The 19,517-nt window shown below is 41.4% G+C and overlaps 1 protein-coding gene across 2 annotated transcripts in view; it reads right to left on the minus strand.

The window, feature by feature from the left end:
• The window catches only part of Ten-a (tenascin accessory), a 64,944-nt gene that overhangs the window by 29,245 nt on the left and 16,182 nt on the right, over positions 1-19,517 (minus strand). For both annotated transcript variants that reach the window (XM_011312131.1, XM_011312210.1), the window contains exon 2: positions 2,302-2,576. In XM_011312131.1, coding sequence (XP_011310433.1) covers positions 2,302-2,576 — 275 coding nt within the window. The remainder of the gene's footprint in view (positions 1-2,301; positions 2,577-19,517) is intronic.

The following is a 19,517-nucleotide window of genomic DNA, read 5'->3' on the forward strand; positions in this document are numbered from 1 at the left end:
TCACCAAAAGAAAGAACTGTACCAAGGAAAATTTTGTACTAGATTTTTTTAAAATTATTTTGTGGTGCACTAATGAAGACGATTTGAACGATGAACACCAGTCGTTTCCGTCGCCAATGTACGTCTACTGCCAATCAATTTAGCACAGAAATACGGCTGATCGAATATACTCATTGTACCCTCCTGTCTCGTCGATTTCCTTCGTGCCGAAAATCGGTGAAAAGAGAGACAGAGAAATTGAGGAGAAGAGATGAAAAGAGATAGAGAGTGAAGGTAGGAAACGATGGGTGGAGTAGCGTAACGATTATCGGGGAGTTTCATTCTCGAACCCACTTGGGCAATCGTTCTGGCACCGGGTCGTGATGGGGGTCATGTCCCGTGTCGACTCTATTTATTCCTTCGATCTTGCCACCCCCACCCGAGTAAACCCCCCGCCCTTAGATTTTTTTTTGTCCTGAGTAAGCACTTCCTATATACGTGTGACACTGTCCCATCGATGGTGCCTTTCCGCCCCCCATAATGAACATTTATCTTTTATCAAACTCCTTTAATATTCCACCCCAGTACAAACCCTCGACCATTATCCCATTATTCCATTATTCCATCCGAAATCTACAGAAATCCCATCACCCCGGCCATAAACAAATAAATAGAGCAATTTGTTTCCACTGAGTGAACCAGAAAAATGAACTTCTCCATTCCATTTGGAAAAATTAATTGCTCGAAATTCATCGGGCAAAATTTATTGGATATTCTCTCAATTAAAAAGTAGGCCAGCCAAATCAATTGTCGGTATTACTCTTTTTTTTTCTCACGGATCGTTAATGGCGTCTATTAAATCGAGTAAATGCAGAAGAAATTTAGCCTCCGGGAAAAATGCTTAAATATTCCACTCACGACATACCCACTTGGGGGTATGGAGCATCATTACCGTGGCCGGAGCCGTTAACAGCCGATAGACTCATTGCGATAAACTGCACGAGATGGGGAGTGAGGGGTTACGAATTTTCACAAGGCGAGAATGTAGGCAAGTGCTTCAACTTATGCATACACCATTGGCCACACACACCCTTACAAGTGACTCGTGAGAACGTACGTGATTCCCATCCCAAAAATTCTCAACTACAACTCTTGGAATACGTACAACAGATTTCCGGTTATTCAGGAGACACTCAAATGGTCATCCATTTCTCTTGAGTCATCTGCCCGTGAGGGACAAATTTTTACTGCTCGGAATAATTTTACAATTCCCCTTTCGTCACTCGTGGCATTTTTTCGAATGCCCACTGAGAGTTGCATCGATATTATCAGCTTTCGGAATCTTAATTCAATTCAAGTTCACATTCATCTTGAAAATTCGACAAAATCGGGTTTTCTATGTTACACATTTGACATTTCAAAGACGGAATAAATTTGGAAAATCGTGACTAGCGGATATGAGAATTGTTTGAATTTTTTATAGATTAATTATTTGGAAAAATGTTTGACTGAATTTTCATCAATTCCGAGCGAAGATGGAAAAAAAATGGAAGGAACTCAAAGCTGAGGTGACAATTGAAGTTTTGATTGAAACTTCAGGCTGGGAGTTTTGAAAATCCGTCAAGTCCCTGAATCGTAAGGTCTTCACAGAGAATCGTGCAGCAAATACAGAGTTCTTCTCGGATTTAATGACTTCATCGGACAATTTGATGAGCAGACATGAATATTAATACTCTTGATGAATGAAATATATTATTCTTGTAGAATATTCATGGCAGCTCTCATTGTTCCCGGTAAACTAACGGAATTTTATGACGATATGATGAAGAGATTTTTATTTTTCCTCAACAGTTCAGAATTCACTTGAAACCTTTTGGAGTAATTTTCCGAGTCCCCGGGGGGTTGATCTCTGATTTTTGAGCTGGGAAGGTGACTGTGGTTTTAATTCGATGTTTTCCTCAATTCTAGGGTTTCTTCCACCACCCACAGGAAAAATTCAATTTGAAAGAAAAGTCTCCCCCTCTGTCTCCCCCTTAAAAAATCATCTCCGATTAAATTGAACATTCAATCAAATCGGATTCAACCGAAATAGTGAGAAAAAAAAACTTCGAAAAGCCCTTCTCACTCACCAAGAATTATTTTCTTCAACAAAAATATTTGAATTCGTAAAAAAAAACCCGACGCTCTTTCACGCCCCGCAAAAAACATGATCCTGAATAATTATTCAGGCATTCACCGGAATCGGTAACAAACGAAAAATGGCCAATGAAAAAAAAAGCCCATTCCCCATGACCGAATCCAAATAATTGTTCATCCACTTACTTGCAAAATACGCGAGCATGGCAGTGAGTGCAACAACAAGTAGTATCAATCCAACCGAGAAGCACTTCCACGAGCATCGATGCTGGCAGCGTTTATCAATGTGAAAACGTGATGGTGAATAGGGTGAATAATGTGGTACAACAGCGGCACGCAGTGGAAAACCCGGCATAACCAATGGCTGACCCTGAGCCCCATTGCCGGCATTGCCACCATTGCCAGTACCCATGCCAGTACCCAACGAGCCAACGGTCACCTGCTGTTGCGGAGGTGGTAGCCTGCAAAAAACAAAAAAAAATACATCAAACAGAACAAACGATTATTGTATTGCATTACCAAATGTACCATGCCGCCATTCTATTTTATTTCGTGTTATTCTCCCTGGCTACTCTTTTGTCCAGCCTGTCTGTTTATTTATCTTCATTCACCCCCTTCTCTCAATTTTTATTCCTCTTTCAATTCCAGCTAATGCGATGAATAAATTTCCCCTGGGTGGTCATCGCATTTTGATCGACGCCAAAATATTCAACTCAATGTTTACGCAAAATATTTCAGTATAATCAATTCACGTAATTAATAATTAATATCGCAAAATGAAATATGATAAGAAAATTATTATAATTCATTACCGTCGCATTCGTTGCTAAATGGAAAATTGTGTTTCGAAATGTTCAATTTGTTTCCATGGACCATTTAGCGTCCACCTCCCCGGGTTAAAATACTCAATTCGAGTATATATTTCATGGGTGTATATATATTATATACTCGGTTTATGTTGGTTGGATAATAAAGCATGCCCTGGACATATCGTGGGGTTTTTAACATTGTCAAGATGAGATATAACAAAAATACGGGAGTAAAGGAGTGGGTGAGCCTGAGGGGGTGGAAAGAGGTGGAAGGTGATAGAAGGGGATGAAAGGGGGTGGGTTATCTTGTTTATACCGACGGACTTTGTGTATGCCGTGTTGGCTTTTGTGGTGGGATGCAGAGGTGAATAGCGAAAAAGACAAGATCAAGAAGTGTAAAAATACCGCGGCAGTTTCTTATAAATCTTTGAAAAGAGGGAGAGAGGATGAGTTTGCGTCAAACCCGTGTCAACATTTTTATCTCGACGTATACGAGCCAAAATACAGACTCACGATATATTCATATGTAGTATCTTGCACTGGAAACCGCAGTGAATCTATTGATGCTGTGGTCTCTTCATTCCACCGTGAAAGAAGACATTTAATATGGCCCCAAGCCGGAGTAAATATAATTTTCTGATAATCGGATGAACTCAATGAATAGTATTAACCCTGTGGGAGACTACAATGGGACTCCTTTGGAAGGTACATTGACTACAGTCTACTTTTGAGAATGAAATTCCATAAGAATGAGGGAATCGTTGGGAGGGAGAGAGAGGATCTGAGTGGGATCTATTCCCACTGGTATTTCCTCTGTTGCTGGAAGCTGAAGAAATTGCGGGAAAAGAAGGAATTCGAGGGGAGAGAGCGCCCGTTACAGAGCTAACAATGCTTTCGGTCAATATTGAATTTTCCCGCTTTCAAAACCATAATAACTGGAGACCCATATGGCACACATCCTCGTCGACATACATGCATTTCGGTGATTGTTACATTTTTTTTTTTGCCTCCATCGATAAAAACGGAGTGGTCTGATCGGATGAATTGAAAACCACTTGATTAACCGTAATGCTAAATTGTTGGGGTCCTTTTGGGGGCATTTTTAGAGGTTTTTTTAGTGGTTTTGATGGAAAGTCGGATGTGGGAGTTCGAGATGGATATGGTAATATTGTTTTTGGCAGGGATCCGAATAGCCATAACGAGAGATAACGGTGGGATGAGAAAGCTCGGAGCTCTCACAAACGACTGAACCATACGACAAATAACTTTTTATCTCTCTGCTCTCACCCCTTTGGCCGCGTGTGTCATTAAGTTAAGAACAGAAACTGTGGCGGGAATTAATTTACCAAAACGATTGGACACGGCAGGATGGGGAGCGGAGAGCTTCCGCTGGTCGGAGAAGGTGCCTGCGGTGTAAAATGGCTAAAGCACTGAAAAAGTTTAATAGCGAAATAATGGTAGGTACATTTTCCACCGTCTCGGTTGTGTTTTTGTTCTGTCCCCTTGTGCTCTTTACCTTCTGAAATGCTGGAGAATCGCCAGTGATATACCTCATGGCATGATATCACGAACTGTGGGAAATATACGCTGCAATCATGCGCCTGTTATTTCAATTTTTCTTGTTTCAGAAAACCCACGGAAATGGAATCTCCAAAGTTAAATGAGGGTGAGGTCGAGTGATACTTGATTTTGCGCACTTTATTTTGAGAGGAGTGAGAGATGAGTGTAAAAGCCTTTGAGATGTTTCCGGGTGAATTAACATTGTGCTCGGAGGAGAAATTCCGAATATTACGGAAATTATCTGCTGATTTTTTTGGCTCGAATAGATTAATTTTGCTGAATGAGTAGAATTATGTCAATCTTCGTGGAACGACGTTCGCTCTTAATTTTAGTAAGAGATAGAAAATTTTTTAAATTAAATTAATTTTATCTTGAAAGCAAGTGTCCGAAGGGGCTGAAACTCAATGAAATATTTAATTCTTCCCTTCGATTTGCCTCTGAACATGAAAATTCCGACTCACGTTGAGGAGTTGAGTCTCAAACTAAAATTTTTCCTTCATTTCCGGCAATTTTTATAGAATTTTTTTCTTTACACACGCAGACAGAAATTTCATGAGCTGATCCACCCCTCAAAAAATGATATGGATAAATAAATATGTTAATTCAATAGAATATATTTCCAACGAATATCATCCCTCTCACGTGTGGCATCATAACTATACCCGGTATTAATAATTCATAGTAAATACACGCACGCTGTAATATACATTCCACGATTGTGTGGTCTCCACCCTCACCTCCTGGAATTGTCCGGATCGATAAAAATATGCATGAGAATTATAACGGAGAGAAAAAAGAATGGGTAAGAGGAGAGGATGTACGATATTAAAACCCACCCATTGATAAATGGGCGCGTCGATGAGGCGCAGAATGAGAAAGAGAAAACAAGACCGAGAGAGAGAGGGCTAAATAAACACGGGGCATTAGTAATCTATGAGGCGTGCAACGAGTGTTGCACACCTTCGTTTAATCCAGTCAAATTTCATATACATGATTACCAACGGCTGAATAAAACAGCAATGCCAAACGAATAAAGAGATCATAAAAATAGTAACGAAAATCAGGTCAAGAGTTGAGCTCTGTAGGCTTTGTAAATTGATTACAATGGGGTAATTACGGTGAAATCGGGGTGTACATGTGGGGAGTAATCGATAATTTGAAATTAGGTTGACCCCGGGATTGGGCAGGATTTAGTGGGGCTCGACCCTGTGGGTTGAGGACATCGACATTTCGAGTCACGAGTTGCCGAGAAACTGTAGACTACGTACGGCACGATAGGTACAGAACAGGGATGAAGCAGGTGGTGTCTTGTCTCGTATCACCAGAGGTCTTTACTCAGTTGACTTCGGAGTCACGTATTCCTTCCGCTGGCATTTGGTGTAAGCCACGTAGTGCCGAGGCCCCAACAATTTCCAACCGTGGAATTGGACCGCGATGAGTATGCCGCAGTGCAAGTAATCATTTTCCCAAATGAGGATACAATGGGTGAATCGGTGGAATTTAAGCACTGATTCAACCACTGCCATAATCATTTCTGGAGTCAGGCGATTTTAATTAGAATTTTATCTTCAGGTATGATGCGTTGATGGAATACCTACTGGGAATTCGATCCTGGGGTACGTGTGTTGTCAATACGTCAAGGACAAAGTGAGTGCATAATTGGACGTTGATAAATACTGAGCTAGAGTGGTCTACAGTGCCAACCAGAAGCGTGAATATCGTCTGAGTGGAAGATTGGACCACTCTGGTGTGCGCTGGCTCGATCCTATCGTGTGATCCAATTACTCGAGTTCGGGGCGAATGTACAACGCAATACTCCAGCTCCAGTCCCCGGGGCTCAGGATTATAGGGGACTTTCCATCGGCCATTGACGAGTCCAGTTGTGTATGTCGATGAGAAATCTCATTTGGTGGCTTTTTCGAGGGCCACGCACTATTCTATGGTGGTGGCTAAAAAATATTGTCACAATTGGGGAAATATTGGTTGAGATTTGTTACATCAACTCAGATAAATAATACAGAACTTATTGCTTAAAAACGGATTACGCCTTGGAGAGATTATAATGAACTTTTGACTGATGGACTAGATTGAGTTTGTCAATTGAATTGTCGGGTATAATTGAGCCAACCAATTCCAAGAACTGAAATCAGTTGTCCTCCGGCTAACAGATGAAATTTCATTAGTTACCATGCAGCGCTCCATCGCTAGTTTTCCACTCGCCTGATCGTCCCAGACGATTACAGACAGTGGAAAAGTACGAGACAAGAATGTTAATAAAAATTCAATGACGACACGTAGAAATACCTCGCTGAAAAAGCAGAGAGAGGTATAAAGAGTAAAGCAGCAGAGGCAAAATGTAATAGGAGAGGACATCACAGGAGACATCCACCAGAAACCTGAAATCGAATCTCGATGCCAAGGGACAAGTGAGGATGAAAAATTACCAACTACCCTGACTTTGCTCTCGCACTTTCGCATCAGTATCAACCGAGAAACCATAAATTATCCTCATCTTTCCCGCATCTCTCGCCCCCACACTTTACCCACATTTATCGCCTCACAAAAAAAGGAACAATTAATCAGAATATTTTAATATTAATCACCAGCTCCCCAGTGTTTATAACACCGCAGTATCAACGGTGATTTTGTGACACTGATATCATCGTATCACGTACAAGTAATTTAGCAAACCATTAACCAGGCTCGATCGTGAAAGGTTGTAATTGCATTCACGAATACCTTGAGGCATGAGTAGTCGAGGATGACGCTAGGTGTCGACGGGAAGATATTAATTGCAATGATTCGAGGAGAAACCGCCTGAAGGGCTTTCATCAACATTCATTCTGAAATGGTGCGCGTCTGCAGGAAAATGAGGTCGAGGAGGGTTACACTCTTGTTCGGTTATTGGTGGGGGGTTGCTCATAAAATTGGAGCTTCTCGAGACGATGCAACTCTCGGTAAAGTGGGTCTCCAGGAGAGCCGTAACGTCAGTAACGCACAAAAAGAGGAGAAAATGAGAGGGCGTTGTAAAATGTGACACTGCACAGCTGCAACATGATTCTCGTGTGCTCCTCTCTCCTCATCCTCACTCACTCGCGAAGTAATACAATTCCGCCTAAATCCTTTTTCTCTCTATATATTCCAGTACCGCTGCCAACTGCGGTTATATCCTCATGAACCCCCTCTGTACCCCCTTTTCTCTTCACTCCACCTCATCACCCCCTTAACCCCACCCCGCGAGAGGAGAGCGTACATTTACGTTCACTCGCAAATGCGAATCCATGACCGCTTCGGTATAAATATAGAAGGGTATACCCCTCGCACTCGTTTTATTCCACTCCCTGGAAAATTTTCTCTTGGAAACGTAGCGGAAGTGCGGAAAGAGCATATAAAACCGGCCGCTGCGGATTTGCGCCCAGCCGGCTCGTCCGCACCGTAAATCCAGCTACGTTATATAAACCTGAGCATGTATTTTTATGTGTCCATCTTTTTTTTGTCGAGGGGAAGCAATTCTTGGAGTTGAGAGAGGATGTCTAGGTGAGGTGAGGGCATAACTCGGGCTCGAGGATAGAAAATAAATGGTTTTAGTGAGAGCTCATGTCAATGAAAATGTACGCAGTACACCGACTAACTGTTATGCGGATGAGAGATTCCGGAATGTGAGAATGTTTTATTTTTAGAATAAATTCATTACTTACGATTGAGTATTGATGGAGTAGTGAGGAATTTTACCTCAATTCAGGGTGAAAAACTAAAAGAAATTTTGGAGATAATACAGAAATTATGAATTTCAATGAGAAAATGAATTATTATTCAACAGATTATTATTTCTCCCCCTGTTTTCACATGTAGTTCATTAATTTTTATTTGTTCCGTACTTTTTAATTTCACGTTTTTTATTGGAGGTGAAGGGACGATGAAGTCGGGGTAATGCAAGATACATTGAAAAGGTCCCCCCTTGCCCCCCGAAATATGGATAACGCAATTGCAGGAGGCTAGGGATGAAAGAGCGTATGTAAGGGTAGATTCTTTTATTCCTACTGGTAACTTTATTGCCAACGATCGGAATTGAATAATGCAATGGACGGGTAGAGAGGCACATCGGCCCTCAACAGATAGAACCAATTCTGTACAACGTACATTGGGATGGAATAGCATTCCTCATACACCCGGATTTCATCGATTATGGATAGGGAGGCGTTATGTATTTACGTGTTGCAACCAAGTTCACTCCAATTTCACCTGAATTTTTATATCCTGGAGACGCATGAATAAAGGTAAATCAGATTTTCTGCATGAGATATGTTGATTTTGCAACCGCATACTTTTAACTCTTCTATATATTCAATCGTTACTCTTTCAAGTATTTCAATTTCAAACTTCATACGAGATTATTACAATATTACGTCATCATTCGGGCATTCAGTTTACGAACTTGTGCAAGAAATTATTATTGTATTTATTTGATATTCAGAGGTTTATGGACGTCCTTTGAACTTTGTTGATGATTACTAATTTCAGGGAGGTGAACAGTATCAACTAGTATCATTAATGTGGATTCTTCTGTTTTTCTCACTCTTCTAGGTGAACTAGAGTAATTAAAGTTTTTCGCTCAGATTTCTGGTGCACAGTTTTGGAATTCTTAATGAGTCGTAGATTTATTGCAGTTTTGAGAAATATCGCGATTTTAAAATTAATGAAAACTGTGAGTTCTAGTGCAATTTCTGAATAATTATATTGATTAATAATTCCATATAATCAATAATTGATAATTGTCTCTTCATATTATATTGAGGTAGAAGTTGAACTAATTCACTTTGGTTTCAATGCGGTAAATGTGGATCTCACCTCACATGTTAAATAAATTGTCTCAACACCCACAACTGTCTGAATTTCCACATATTAAGTAGAGCATGTACACGGAGAAAAGATGCTGCGAATTCTGCATTTCGAACACGAAAAAGCGAACCTTAAACCGACACAACTAAAAAAAATGAAAAACCGCAGCGAGACGGTGACAGCTGGTTTCATCAGTCACCTCACGTAAAATTAAACGAAAAACCTTGAAACACTCGTATGCATCAGTCCCTGAAAACTGAATGAAACCAGCTAAACTGCATAAGATACACGAAAAACAAGCACCAGAAAACCTCCAACTTAGCAAACACACCGAGTAAATCCATACTCTCAAGCCCTGAAGAAAACTTCTATTTAAAACTCCTCATAAAAATTCTATACAAATGACCCATAAATAATGCATGCCCCCCAGGCTTCCACTACCTGAGAACTTAATAAAACATTTTCCGCGACAAAAGTCTATTTTTATCATATTCATACATCACTAATGTACACGACCTTCCACCCTGAACTGTAAAAAGAGGGGTGAATGTCGAACCTTCAGGAAAGGGAGCAAAGACATTGAAATGATCTTGAAATGAAACGATGGGAGAGGTATAAGCCAGGGTACACATGGCGTTAAAAGAGGAGGGATGGTGGATTTGTAACAGAACTTGTATTTTCTTAGCCTTATTCTCCCTTTTAGTTTCTTGGGGGGTTGGTGGTCGGAGAACGACCTGTCGTGAGTTCGTCTCGCGAAATCGTCGGGGGTTCCTTACCCCGACAGAAATGACGAACGAAGAGAAAGGGTGAGAAGGAGAATGGAGAGAATGGGGAGGATGGCAAGAAGAGGGTGAAAAGGGGGAGGGGGATTGAATGGGATGTATCATCCAGGGACTCTGCAAACTTTGGCGACATTCGATCATCCCCCACCTTCTGCTCCGGATACTGGCTGTCGCTCTCTAACAATGTGGATGGTAGAGCTCGACAGAAGAACGCCAAAGACATTGTACAGAAGGAGGGGGGTACAGGCATCTTCGACCAAAAAAGGAGGGAGAATATTACACCACGTGTGCCAGTAATAAGATTGCGCGCGTGACAACAATGCAAAAATGACAACGCCCAGAGAACACTCCTTCGTGTTCTTGGAAAATAAGAAGTGAGGTAGGGCAGAGGAGAGGAATAGGGAGAGGAATAGAGAGAGGAAGGTGAGTCAGACAGAAGGAGACGTGCTCGGAGCCGATCCGTCGGCTTATCTTCTTTCTTTATTTTCTCTATGCCTCGTTCTCACTCTCCCCACATTTTTTCTATATTCTTCGACGGCAACTTGTAGTCCTCGACCACCCTATCCCCCCCTCCCCCACCCCCCCTCCCCAAATTATCGAAACGTCTTCATTTTGGTAAACATCATGGGAAATAAATGAAAGAGTGCCAAATGAGACGAAAATATTTTCCACTCGTTTTTTCGTGTCACGTAGTTGGTCAAAGTGCGTACTTAGGGGGTTTACGGGAGGTCGAGGGTGAGGGGCAAAAAAAGGGCTGTTTTTTTTTTCTGAGGAAGAATGTCCACTCGAGTCTCCCGTGTGTCCTCGGGAATTAATTAAAAAGTATATCCTGAGGGAGGAAATATCCTTTGCGCGAGGCGCCAAAGGGGATGGGGTGGAAGAATTGAGGATGGATTGAGGCAATGAAAGGAGCGCAGAGGGAGATGTGGGGTGAGAGGTTGAAATGACGAAAATAGAGGAAAAGAAAAAAAATGGTGGTGGAAGGGAGGCGTCACGGCGTCGTCACGGCGTCGTCACGGCGTCCTTTGACATTCTTAGACGAAAGATAACTTTTCCACCGGGAGGCTCACAGATTCCCGAAGGAACTCAATTTAGTCCGGAGGTGACTCCGACGCACTACCGCTAACGAAGAAAAATCGTCAAAGTGTGAAAGAAGTGGGTGACGACGGGAGGGGTGAGATGAGAAAATATTTCGTTTGTGTCTGCTCGAAATGAGATACGTATCAACGCGTTATGGGGATATTATACCGTGTACGTAGATATAATGACTTGTGGGGGTGGAAGAAAAAATAAGGGGGGTAGGGTATGGTCACTGAGGCGTGATTACTGGGATTCGGTGTCATTACGGCAAAGCACTGTGTACTCTGTCGATCATGCTGGAATGCGTCAACTACCGAAATAAAGATAAAAAAGTATCCGTGAGTTGAGAAAATGAAGGAAAAGAAGATAAAAAAAAAAATGATAATCTCCTGGTGTTAGAGTCGGAAGATGTTTCACGGAAGATGGAGCAGGCACAGAGATGTACCTTTGGAAAATATATGGCTGAATGTCTCGTTTGCTTTTTCACGTTTCAACGAATCTACGGAAATATATACTTCACGCTCGAGTAGATTACCAAATCTTGCCTGCAACTATTTTATGGCTTCTCATCTCGTCTCTTCTATCCTCCTTGAGAATATATTCAAGATAAATACTGGTTAATGGATATTGTTTTTTCATCGTTGGTTTGCCGGTGCTGAGACACCGGAAATCCATTCTCGAGTTGTGCCGACACACCCGGTGTTGATTCATTATTTCTGTGTAGAGTAGGTCTGGCTCGCGTTTGGCGATACATATATAGAGAGATCATATTCTAAATATAAACACTTGAAAAACCAAGCGTAACTCAACAATATTTCATCCACCCTACGGCTCGTTTGGAATTACCAACGTCTCCGATAATTTCATCCACCCGGTGGGGGATCGTTATCCAACGGCTTTACAACTTTAAATTTATCACAAACGTCGAATTGTCAGTTTTAATTCAAACCAGTCGGTGATAATTACCAGACTGACGGGATGCAAGGGACGTGTCCAATAATTACAGGGATGTTTTTCTGAATTAACGTCACAGTGTCGTTAACTCCATTTGTCACGTGTCTCAATTCTCCCGACGAAATTGCTGGTAGACTAGAAATTAAAAAAAAAAAAGCCTTGCAAGCCGAATTAAATCAATGGAGATGGCATAGAAGGGGGTTATCGGAAATGATTTATATATTCAAAGATCACGGTTGAATTTCAGGCAATAAAAATCAAATGAAAATGTCATTTTGCGTTTTTTCCACAGTCTAGTGCGTATACAAACGCAGGATACCTCGATTACCCCTCGTCTGCTCACATCGTATGGTAAAATTCCGTAATATCGCCCAGCAAACCGACGTTTTTTTTACCCTCACCGTATAACTAAACTTTAGATTCGATCAATCCGTGAGCCGAAAGACAAGGAGATTGAATTTCATTTCGTCGGGGATGTGCTCCGGGTTGGGAGAGATAGGGCTGGTGTGCGTGTGTTCAACTCAGCTCGTTGCCGACCGGAATATATTTTCCGTCGCCCCTGGTCGCACCAGAAGCGAGAAAAAAAAAAATTGAAATAAAAATAAACCGTCACGTGACATCTAGGCATGCGTTTTCCATGAGAATTGCAATAATTATTCTTATTTCTCTCACTCCACGGGGAAAATCGCATTTTTATGGTCAAAGTTTCATGACCGGATTTCCAGTGAAGCGCGATGAATGGGCGAGGGGTGGGGCTCGAGGTGCGGGTAGGAATGAAAACAAAGGGAAAACTGTAGGAATAAAGGTGGAAAAATAAAAGAAAAGTATAAGGAGGGAAGAAATGAAGGAAAGGTGCGCTTGGTATTTTTGCTGGGTTCTCGTATTTCGTCTAACAAGAAGCCTTCACGCTCGTTTCATGATGCCAAACGTCGTCCGGTCCTCGGCAAACAACGGTGGGCAAAAGGGGGTGGTGGAGGAGAAAAAGGGGCTCCAAGTGCTCCGAGGGAGTGAATGGCGCGCGCACCAGGTATGGACCAATAACGTCCCTCTTCAGGAGGAATAAACATACGGGACAAAGCAAGAGTTGAGAAAAAAACATTGTCGCAATTTTCGCTATTCGCAGATTCTTTGTTTTCCACTTTTATTTGTCATTTTTATCGTTATTCTCCGCTCTCGGTGCTCGGGGACTCATCGAATTAAATAAAGTGACGGAAAGTTTGGAATTGCATCAACTATGTTGATTGAACTCTCGATTCGTAAACTGTTGGGAAGAAATTGAAATTTTATGCACTGTTTTGGAGTTATTTTCAGGAGAGCTGTCCTGAATTCAACTGAGAAAGCTCAGGGGGCTCCAAGTTTTACTGTTTTCCTTTTAATTTCCATCTGTTGCAATGCGAGCACGGGAAAATTCAAGGAATACCGCACGTGCTCTAAAATTAATCGGGTATTTCAGAGCACTTGTCGTCTTTCTTAAAATTTCGTAGAATTTAATTTCAAAATTGACCTTCAATTTAATAAAAAGTAGAAACCTTTTCATATCGCAAAAAGTCACATTTTCATATTTGATAATAAAAATGAATCAAAACCCGTACGATTTATCCCACTTCAAGTGAAATCGATGATGAATACCGAGACTCCCGTAATCTTGAATCTCTGAGATAACAATAAACAGTACCCAAAGAGGAGAGGGAAATAATCTATGATGGAAGTAGTGAGCAGACGGTGCAGTGTTCATTACCTATTACACAGTGCCCCATAGATAACCGGCTCTCATTTGTTAGAAGGTATTTATACCAGTTGGTTGTTGATGTTGTGTATGAGCAATAAGTTGTATGTACAGGTACATTGACCGAACTCCTGCGCCGGAAGCACTATTTCAACTGTAATTGTAGGCAGAAGTTAACTCTTGCCCCATCCGATTTTCTGTCTAACATTCAGTACCCTCGATACCTGCCCCATACCCTATATCACCGAGATTTGTCTTGATTTTTGAGGAGATTTGTGATAAATGCGTGATGAATTTCCAGTTATTGGTCTCTTCTTGTCAAACGAGGTCTATCGGCATTATAATTGAATCGTAATGCACGTGGAATGTTGTGTTTGTTTGTTCGGTCCGAGCGGAAGGAGCGAAAGAAGGCAAACAGCTCGAGTCCATTCGATAAGAGTAGAGGAAAAACGTCGAGGTCGAGTTAAAAGACACTTGAGGAAGGAGAAAAACGCGATCGTTTCTTTTCCCGATGAATAAGGTATGGAGAAGGACAAGGGTGAACGAAAAAATAAAAAATAAAGAGAGAAATCGGTTTAATCGCAGACGGAGCGAGGTCTTGAGACGCAAGAGGGAAGAGAGAAGCGTCTAAAAACGAGGTCTGAAAAGAAAATAGAACGAGTAAAGAGACCTGGGATTCTCGTACTTTATCTTACCAGCTACACTCGTGTGCGTTCTCTGCAATTAGCTAGAGGCGAGGGTGATGCAGTCGGATGCAATGGCTCTTACTCCAAACTGGGAGGGTAAAAAGAAAAGGGCTGAGTGCGAAATTCATCGTTATAACTTTCTTAAAGGTCATTTAAACTTTTCCTTCTAATTGTGATTAAGTGTTCCGTTGAAAACTGTTGACCAAACACAATTTTCATTATTATTATTATTTTTTTACCTTCAAAAAATTCTCATCGACCATTTGTTTATCGTTCTAGTCGAGCTGGTTGAATTAATCAGTCGAAATGGTTTCTTTACCAAGATCAACATGACTGATAATTTTCTACTTTTCGTGTCTCACGTGGCATCGCAGACGCATCGGGTGGTCGTTATCATTCCCATGTTTATTTTCCTTTTCTCTCCTTTTCATCCTTTTTACGGTGTATTATACGGTAGCCTGTGGCAGAGCTCAGCACAAAGGCGGATGGCAATAGACATTACAGATATACATCTCAAATATTCTTGCGTAGGAAAACCCATGAATGCTAGCATCAGTCGAGTGCCTAATTATAATTTCAATGAAGATGGGGGAGAGCCGATGGAACCGATATTACAATTCAGCCATCCGAATAATACTCACCCTCCCACTTCCCCCTCATAACATCGAATTATTCATAAAACTTAATTGAACGTTCAAAGTCCCCGTGAAAAAAAAAATACTCATTCCATCAAAATAATATTCACCTCTAACCGATTGAGGGGAGAGGACTGCAATGAAGAACGGCAGTTTAAAATTTATACGGACATGGTAAAAAAAAAGTAAGTAAACATTTATTCCTCCCAAAGTTCAATTTTTATTAATGGCGTAGGTTTGACTATGGCCACGTGGCCATAAATCAGTAACTCTAGTAACAGTCGAAATAAATCAGCAAAACGCGAGCTCTGGTGGTTGAGGGGGCGGTGAGGGGGTGGTGAGGGGGTGGTGAGGGAGCGGTGAGGGAGCGGTGAGAGGGTGCCGTGAGGGGGGAGGAGAATTTTGAGTGCGACATGTACACATTGGTGGGCACTTGCAGGAGAAGCGTAACCTCCCTCTCCATTTGCGTTGACATAGGATAGGATGAGGTCACAAAGCGGCAATACCATGAGACTTTACCGACTACTACATGCTCGTTAGTTAGCGTGCATTCACCATTTCATTGTCGTGTCATTCGTCTCGGTAAATTTTTTCCCGTTGCGGCATTCAGAGCCCAAAGAAAGGAACAAGAGGGAACAAGAGGGAACACGAAGGAACACGAAGGAACAAGAAGGTACAAGAATGTACAAGAAGGTACAGGAGGAAACAAGAGGGAAGATGAAGGAGACCGACCGAGGGGATGGATAGGAGAGAGAAGAATACTTTTCAATGTGTCAAATCGAACACAATACCCTCTCAACCAGATGCATATGGATTGGTCCCATAGACGGGCCTCTTTGTCCTCATTATGTTGCCTCTGCACCGACCGAGAGGTAGACAATGAAAACACCCCGAAAATATAATGTTATTTTAATGTGAAAAAAATACACCATTGAGAAGCAAAACTGTTGTTGGCTTTTCGTACGGTCGTGGGCACTCGAGCGATAAATTTTTCATTCCTTCGAGTTTATTCAATAATTCAACATCTATTGTATACACATTCAAACTAGTCGGGCTAAAAATGTTATTTATACCCATCATCTCGCTTTCTGACTACCTCCCGGTTATAGCCTCCTCTGGGGGACCAACGTCTTTCCTGAGATACCGGGTCCTAGGAAAATGCCAATGGGGAGTTCATTAATTATTGACCGGCGACTTAGTTGGTTTTTACGGGCACATCCGGATCATGCCGGATCCAAGGGGCATTTCCTTATGGCAGGCGATGTATTACGTGTTCACGCTTATTCCAATCTGGTCTTGTATTTTTTGGGTTGACTCTTTCACCGGATTTCGTTCGGTTTTTCCCGTGGGAGGAATACATTTCGTGGAGGGATGGAGAATATTCTTTATAGCGATATTTCGAAAAAAAGGGGGGAATGAAAGAGTGTGGAGAGAACTCGTCTGCATTTTAGTGAATGGGTTTCTTTTGATGGCGAAAATGAGTGGTAGGCAGTGGGCGAGATGTACCCACGTGCACGCTCTAACCCGATCTGGTGGCAATTAATTCACGAACACCGGGTCGTCGTCGGGTTCCCCTCGTGCTTGAAAAAGAATATTTATCGTCCGAGGGAGATACAACGTCGCTGCTGCCTGTGGGGCCTCTTCTCTCGCCATTTTTTTTTTAAGAAGAGAGAGAGTCTACATGTTTTTGGGTTTCATGCCTGACCAGTGAGGAAAATATCATGACCCTGTCGTAATTAAATTAGAGTGTTAGAAAAATATTGGAATGGAAATTACGGTTGAAATTTCAAATGACAGGACATTATTGGGCGCTCATGTTTTATGATCAATTCCATCAAGAGAAAAATAGAGTAATTGTTGATTTCATGGGATGAGGCTTTGTAAATTGGATAAATATTACAGTGCGGAGAATGTCGTAGTTTCCCGTAGAAAATGAAAAAAAAAAATGATGTACATGTTTCCACGGATATTTCCCCTGAGCTTCTTGAGACGAAAGTCGCAGTTGGTGAAAGAAAAACTCGAGGAGGAATAAGGGAGGAAGAGATGGCAATCATGGATGAGGGTCAGGAGGGGGAAGACTTCATAAAATTCAAAGTCATATCCAAGAGGAATATGACAAAGTTGCTCCATGCCCCAAAGAATAGCGACACGAGGGAACCTACACTCTCCATTTTCTCTTCTCGATATCGTCGTGTCACTCTGATAGGCACCAATTATACAGTGAATTGAATCACCTTCGGCTAAACTTCCAAGTCATGGCCGATAGATGATTAATATTTCATTAAGCAATCGGAATGGAATGCCGGAATGATTGATTGACATGACTTTTTATCTCGGAATTCACAAAATTGAATGTCATTCTGGTATTTTCTTGTGGGTTCACATCCCACTTGGAGATCCAAATTTTTTTTAAATCAGATATTTAATTATTATTAATGTGGATATAAATTGTTGATTCTGGCTATGCATGAGTCAAGCTTCATGTACTAATCGACTTCTGAATAATTCCAGTGATAAGAGATAAATAATAACTCAACAGAAAAATATTGCCCGGGCAATTTAGTATAATATTTCAATCAGCATTCATCATCCGAGATTGGCGCGCAATTGAAACATTACATTGGATTGAATGTGAAACTTATCTACTCGCATACACGACTTCAAGGTGTGGAGAGCGTGGAATTTTAAGTGGGTGAGTTGAAGCGGTTGGAGATGAATGAGGCTTAGCATCAGAGCCATTTGACGAGTAAGAGCCCTCGGAATTTGGCCAGCGTCAACTGCTCACTCCAATGTCATTATTACGTCTTGGTCAAGGGAGTTCATAAATTACAGCCCCTTCGGGGCATCCCCTCGGCTCTGGATCAACATTAGCTCCACCCGGGGAACTGTCACCCGGAAATGTTAAATCCTGCGACCATATAACTTCTGACAAATCATTAATCATGATGATTGAGCATGATTATCGGAGAATTCAACATTCGAATCAGAAGAGCTCAAGGGAATGACGAGATTCTCATATCCAGAACGAGCATCCCACCTCTCAGCTTCGATTTTCAGTCGAGAATAATTTTTTGCCCGTTAAAAACGAATTCCAAGATTCGAAGATTTCTGGCATATTGATTAAAATCACTCGGTGCGTACGCAATGTTTTTTTAGACAAGATTTTTACACAAGATGTAAACAATTCATTGTTTCCGAGTGAATTCTATTATTTTCGAATTTAATCCAAAATTGTATATTATGCCATATTGTATATAGGTGTTCAGAATCGCGGATTTTGGGCCCAATGATATAAAATACTGTACGAAAGCCGTGGAGTTCTAAAACTCGCGCTCGACTTGTGTTATGAACTCGGACGTTTTTTTGACTTCGATGATTTGTTGAAAGGGTTTTTAAATAAAGGAGAGTAGCGTGAATGATTAAAGTTTTGCCAATGGCAAATGGAGAGAGTGAAATAGCCAAGAATATCAATCATCCCGGTAGATTATGTACAGAGAACAGCTCAACTATCTACTGTTCTCAAGTTGCGTTGTAATTCGATTGCCATTGGAGTCATCCATTGGATTCTGCAGACATCTCGGGTTCCTCTTGGCACATCGATATCTAGATGGTAGAGTACCTTTGGTATGTCTGTACATCAACCTGATCCATCCAACACAGAGAATCTACGATAGGTTGGCCGGTGTACGTGTTGGTGGTACCCAGAAAAGGGGTTTATGCTTCCACCAGGCAGTAGGTTTCAGTCGAATCTAATCGACGAAGTTTGTAATTACTTCAGGGTAGTGTGCTTCCCGGTAGTTTTATTTCTATCGATAACTGATGGAGGGAATATCGACAGATGTAATGCCCACCTCTCAGACGGTCCGCCTTAAAGACTCTATCTGGACTACTACATCGAATTTTTATCCCATCACCTTCTGCTTTTACTCCAGCATTTTCTTTTACTCGACATTCGACTATTTTACAGACTCATTTCTCGCCATCTCCAGGGGAAATTTCAACCACTTTGAAATTCAATAATTCCCTTGGATTCGCCACGTCCATGGTGATGCAACCAATCGTGAAAAAAAAAATATAAGTGGAAAATACAAAAGAGAAACTGGGTCAGTTCTGAATTGTATGAGATTTTTTTTCACTCTTCCATTGTCCTGGGAAAAAATTGCGTTGTTCCCGATGGACATTGTGCGTTATAAAAACAAGTTAAGTTTGGTTATAAAAACAGAAATTTAATTCAAGTACAGATATGCGAAATAGATATTTACAATTGGAAGGCTGAGGTCAGTGAGGAATCTCATTTTAAAAAACGAATTTTTGGGGTATTCCAGGGAGAA

This window comes from Fopius arisanus, unplaced genomic scaffold, assembly GCF_000806365.1.
Source record: "Fopius arisanus strain USDA-PBARC FA_bdor unplaced genomic scaffold, ASM80636v1 scaffold00001, whole genome shotgun sequence".
NCBI classification, from domain to species: Eukaryota; Metazoa; Arthropoda; class Insecta; order Hymenoptera; family Braconidae; genus Fopius; species Fopius arisanus.